Source organism: Delphinapterus leucas, chromosome 16 (assembly GCF_059928025.1).
Source record: "Delphinapterus leucas isolate spDelLeu-1000000601 "Yukka" chromosome 16, BTC_Dleu_Yukka2, whole genome shotgun sequence".
Taxonomy (NCBI): domain Eukaryota; kingdom Metazoa; phylum Chordata; class Mammalia; order Artiodactyla; family Monodontidae; genus Delphinapterus; species Delphinapterus leucas.
The window spans coordinates 56,004,040-56,010,039 of record NC_143144.1 but is presented as its reverse complement, the minus strand read 5'-3'; the positions used below and the strand labels follow the sequence as shown (position 1 = coordinate 56,010,039).

Here is a 6,000-nt window from a genome sequence, read left to right as displayed (position 1 = left end):
AGCAAAACAAGCCCAAAACAAAAGCATAAGTATTGTATGATTCCACTTACATGAGGTACCTGGAATAGGCAAATTCATAGAGACAGAAAGTAGACCTGAGGTTACCAGGGATGGGGGGAGGGGAGTGTGGCGCTATTGTTTAATGAGCACAGAGTTTCTGTTTGCGATGATGAGACAGTTCAGGAAATGGATAGTGACGGTGGTTGCACAACTTTGTGAAAGTAATTAATGCCACTGAATTTTACACTTAAAAGTGGTTAAAATGGTGAAATTTATGATACATATATTTTGCCACCAAAAAAGAAAAAAAGCTTTCACCTGATAAATTGGAAAAGCCTTTCTTGGAAAAGTCACTTGTGTTGAGAAGGTTCTGGGTCCAGCAGATTGACTATCAATGTCTACAGGGTAGGGGGAGTGGTGGCATTCCTGTCGCACATCTGTGTTCCCTGCGGGCTAACTTCTATAAATCGACTCTCAAATGGGGAAAGTAGCTCTTGCATCATTGTTGTAACTTGGAAGGGTTCTTTTGACCATTCGGACTCCTGAACTCCACAGGTGAGAGGATGAGCCCAAACACTGACACCAAAGGGAGCCGCTCAGACCCTGAGCGTAGCGGCAGTGACTGATGCCTGGGGGCTGGTGCTGAACTGGAGACCTTGGCCCAGCTCCGGAGGGCAGCACCCCTCAGCAATAGCCCCTGATGTCAGGTAGGAATGTGGCGCATTGTTGCCATGGATTGTTTCCCGAGAGAAGCTATAAATCCTTTTTTTTTAAATGTACTCTATCAGGTTTTAAGCATTGACCGCTAATTTTAAAATTTCCTAAAACACAGTGAAGGCCAAACAAGATACACCTATGGCCTGTATTTGGCCCATGGGCTGCCAGTTTTTATCTCTGTCATACATAAAAAAAACTTCTTATTCCCCCTTTGACATTTTCAGCGTGCACAAGAAGGCTTGGGAAGTTCATTTCCAGAAGTTCATTCCAAAAGCAGGCTCTGGGAATTCCCTGGTGGTCAAGTGGTTAGGGCTCCATGCTTCCACTGCAGAGGGGGCAGGTTCCGTCCCGGGTCGGGGCACTAGGATCTTGCACGCTGCACCGTGTGGCCCCTCCCAAAAATAAAAACAAAAGCTCTGGCTCCTGGATCAGCTACCCTTGTTGCTGCTTATAAAACATGATGTACTTTCCCTAGTCTCTGTGCTGGAACCACGAATGTGGATCTAAATCCTCCCATTCTTTAAAACAATAGAATAAAAAAGAATGAAATTTTGCCATTTGCAAAACATAGATGGACCTGGAGGGTATTATGCTTAGTGAAATATGTCAGACAGAGAAGGACAAATACTGTGTGTTAACACTTATGTGTGGAATCTAAAAAATAAAACAAATGAATGAATATAACAAAACAGAAATAGACTCACAGATACTGAGAACAAACTAGTGGTTAACAGAGGAGGGGGTGTGGGCAAAATAGAGGAAAGGAATTAAGAGGTACAAACCACTAGGTATAAAATAAATATGTTACAAAGATGTAACATACAGGACAGAGAATATAGCCAATATTTGATAATAACTTTAACTGAAGTATAATCTATAAAAATAAAGCATTATATTGTACACCTGAGACTAATACAATATTGTAAATCAACTATATTTCAATTAAAAGAAAAAAACCTCCTCTGTGAAGGCCTCTGGCCCACAGGGCTCTCCTACTTCTAAGCCCGCATTGCCCATCCTCCCCTCTAGGTGGCAGCACTCCTACCGTTGTGTTGACCAGCCATTGCTCTCTGGCATTGTCGTCTTGTTCATTTTCCTCTCTTGTTTTCCAGGTCTCTCCTGGAGAGAGGCTGTTATGATGAAGGGGAGATCTGGATTTTGGACATCGAGGCCTGACTTCCCTTGATCCATGATTCCTCCCTCCACCTCCCCAGGAGGCCTGGGCTCCTTGCTGACTCCCTGGCCTCAAGGATGACATTTCTTTGGTGACAGACGTGCTGAGCGGTGCTGGGGGGTAGACCTCGAGGCCCCTTGAACTTGGAGAGTGGACCAAGCACGGAGGAGGGCCTGAGGCCTTGGGTTCTATGGGAGCGGCTGCTATGGGAGCGGCTGTGCCCTAAGAAGCTACAGCTCCCAGCCTCCAATGGCCATAGCCCTTCCAAGAGGAACGACCTCTACCCACACCCACCTCACCTTACACACACACACACACACACACACACACACACACCCCGTCACATGGCTGATTGGACCCATAATGCACACCTGGCCCAAAGGCAGCGCACCTATTAGCTGGAGAGCAGCCAGTGACCAGTTGGCCTACATGAAACTGGCAAGCTGACCCTATCAGATTCTGTCTTGAGAAATAGAAGATTTCAATAGGAGATTGAAGGACTGTTGGGCTGTAGAAAGAGAGAAGCAAGGTGGGCATGGGAGCCCTGGGAGTCAGCTCTGGCTGTCCCTTCCAAGGGGCGGTTCAGGGGATGCCCAGCTGTGCTCTGTTGTCGACCCTTGGGCTCCTTGAGATCTTTGTTCTTCCTGCTCTTTATGCCTAACGTGGTGTCTGGAGGAGCTTTGATTCAAACATCCTTCTCCACCGATTTGCTCACCTGGTCCCGGGTGCTGCTTGGCCATTGGGTTTGGGGCCCAGCACCCATGAGACGGACGTGCTCATCCTCAATCCTTAGGGCGCGGCTGCGCTTGCCTGCCACGTGTTGCTATGAGTCCATCTCCCAGATGCTGCCTGAGCCCAGCCACAGAGCATTCTGCTGAATAATCCGGAAGAGGAAGGTGGGTGATGATAATCAACCTCACTGTCATGGACCAGCACGCTGAGCCGTGAAGCCCTGATGGGCAGTGGAACAGCTGACCAGGAGAGCAGGCATTCCCCATGTCCCCGCCATCCCTCAGAAGCCAGCTTTGGCAGGGGACCTTGCCTCCATCCTCCTGGCACTACTGCTCCCATTTCCTTCCCTCCCACGGCTTCCTCAGTGCTCTCCTCTGGCCCTGCTCCCCCGTGTATGGGCTCATGGTCACCAGCTGAGCAGAAGAATCCCCTCCCCAGCTTCTAATGGCACCTCCAGATTTATCAGGATTTAAAGAGATGCTTTACAGGAAGAGAAAAGAATGTAAAAGAAACCAAACATGTAACTCTCTGAAGTAGCTCGTATTCATGGGCCCAATTCCTCACCCTCCCTGCATTCATGCCCTTTGCAATACATCCCATTGTGACAAAGCATAACGCCCCATCTCTGGAGGCTTAGCCATGTGACCGGCTTCGGCCACTGGATATTAACAGACATGGAAAGAGTCTTGAAAAGCACATGCACGCTGGGGTTTGCTTGCTCTCTTGTCTCTGCTGTCATCGTGAGAAGGAGAGGGCCAGGTTCGCCCGCAGGTCCCTGGAGTAGGAGGATGGACCCGAGGAGCAGAGCCCCGCCTGGCTCAGCCAGACCCCAGGCTGTGTGCAGATCTGCGCTGCTTTGAGCCACTGAGTTTTGGAATAGTTTGAATTTGGGGCAATACTAGCTGATATACACCCCACCCCCAGGTTCTAGCACCAGGAAGGGAAGGAGGCTCCTTCCCTGTGCCCAGGGCAGGGCATCAAGCTTCTCTATGGGGTCTTGGATCTCACCATCTCCTCTCCTTTGAGGGGGCTGGAAGGAAAGGGCAAGGATCATTGTGAGGCCTCCCAGCTCTCCAGCAGGCTGAGGACACAGAAGCAGCTGGAACAGATGGCCTTTCGGGTCTCTTCAAGGCATGGAGTCGATGCCTTCCTAGAGAAGGCATGACGTCCAAATGGGTCTGCAGCCTGGGAGTTCCAAAGGCTGCCTCCGTTCCCTTGGGTGCCCTGAGATGAAGAGGGCAAGAGAGATCGTCTCCCTGAGAGAGACTCAGAGATGGTGGTTTAGGAAATTGTGCTTCCTTCTGAGTGAAAGCAGTGAGAATACATCCCATATGTGGCCTTGTGCCAGGACACCAAGTGACACAGCTCCAGGTGACAGGGGAGGAGCAGGCTTTGACCTGAGCTAAGAGTCAGGACTCAGTCCCCCTCCTCCAAAAGCTCCAGGAGGGACCCACAACCCCCTCTAGAATCTCTGATCTTCTGATTAAACCTGTTTTGCCCCTCAAGGTAAACCTGAAACTCTTTATTCTTTCATTTTCTTACATTTTTGTTTAAGAATAGTTTAAAATATTTGAGTGAAAAACAAAAGACTCCACCATCTTGTTTTCTCCTATTTTTATTGGAAATATACAGAATTTCAGCTACATTGTGGGCAAAGTGGGCTTTGATGAGCTTTCCTGAGAACAAGCCACCAATTACAACACTGCTTTTGTGGCAAATGCATTGTGAATTCTAAGTAACAGTCCCACAAATGGCCTATTAGAGCATAACCCATTACCAGGTGGGGCATGATCATGTTTCCCAAACTATTTATTTCTAGAAGCAATCTGCATTTCAGTAAGACATAAAGAATCCCAAACTTTCCTAAGGCATCTTTCATTATAATATGAAGCATAATTTATCTAACCTGAAAAAAAGAAACAAAACAGAAAAGAAGTCGACCACTTTTTCCTAAGCATTTCTTTCCCACGGTTCGATGTAATCCAATCCCAGATGTGCAAAGATTTCTTCTTCACTTTCTGCTTTGAGAAACATCCTCTGAAAGCATAACAAGACATGTGTGCATTCAGATATTTTTGTTAAGCATCTCAGTGCTGATGAAACAGTGAAAATATTACTTGTAAAATTGTTTTGTCAAAACAAATTACTGCCAAAACACATTACCCTGCTTCTGAGGACAGAAATTCATCTTACCTGACTTCCGTACTTTTTGTATTTTCCCACCCCCCAAAACTTAATAAATTAAGGTAAAAGGATGACAGTCTTACATATTCAACTAGAGGCATTTGGTATTCTTCCTACGCATCTGTAGTTCTTAACCACAGTTGCTCATTAGAACTACCTGAAGGAGTTTTTTTTTAAAAAATGTTGAAAACTGAGCTATACTCCAGTCCAATGAAGTCAGAAGCTCAGCAGAGGTCTTGTCCTCCATCTGTTTAAGGGGGCTGGGAAATTCTCCTGTGCAGTCAGTATTACGTACTGCTGCCATTGGTAAGAAGGAACGGTGATTATAGGATACTTGTGTATGCTGGGGCCTCCTCCTGGCCTTCCACCCCTGCCCCGCTCCCGCCAGGCTCCCACCGCATGGTCTCTGTTAGAGCAAGCGCCACTTCTCCTCCAGCCCTTCTTGTTATAGCACAGCGTTGGGCCTGTAGGAGGCACTCGCTTATGTTGAACTATTTGTTACGTGTCAATTTGTAAGTCTTCCTACATCGTGTTATGTGAAGCTGTCTCCACTCACATGCTAGACCACTGAGGCTTTCCTGCCAGCATCCACAGCCCTCTCTTATGACAGCAGCACCTTGATCTTTCTTTGGGAAACCACCCCTCCCTACTCTCAATCTCTGAGGGTCTGGTGGGGCTAATCCCACCTCCAAGGAGGGGCACATGACCCAAGCCTGGCCAATAAGAGCCATGGAAAAGGGTTCAGGGATTGGCACATGGCCCAGGTCTGGCCAGTGAACATCAGCTAGGGCTCTTGCTGGAAGCTCTTTTCTGAAGGGGTAGCTAAGCTAGAAGCTTGGAATTCATAGGAATACCCTGCCTGAGAGTGAAACCAACACTGAGGGAAATTTGCATGATCGCCTTGATACAGCCACACCTGAAGTCCATGTTATCCCAGATGCTACAGTATATAAGCCAAATTCTTTTCTTTTTTTTGCCATTTCCATTTTCTATTGGGTTTCTGACACTTGTGAGACAGCTCTAACTAAATACACCTCATTTAGACTGTAAGCTCCTAAAGGGTAAAAGCCATTACTTCTAGTTATTTTGTGTCTTCTTCCTCCTCAGAGCTCTGTTTAGTGTCTTTGATCACCGTAGGAAGAGTAGATCTTGGCACTTGCGGACTTAGTTGAATATTTAACTCTTCCTAATTC

The 6,000-nt window shown here is 47.2% G+C and overlaps 1 protein-coding gene across 1 annotated transcript in view; it reads right to left on the bottom strand.

Annotated features, from left to right (window-relative positions):
- Nucleotides 1-4,230: 4,230 nt before the first annotated feature.
- DNTT (DNA nucleotidylexotransferase) overlaps nt 4,231-6,000 on the bottom strand; it is a 36,873-nt gene continuing 35,103 nt past the window's right edge. Inside the window, exon 11 of the mRNA XM_022569537.3 lies at nt 4,231-4,660. Coding sequence (XP_022425245.2) covers nt 4,574-4,660 — 87 coding nt within the window. The 3' untranslated portion in view covers nt 4,231-4,573. The remainder of the gene's footprint in view (nt 4,661-6,000) is intronic.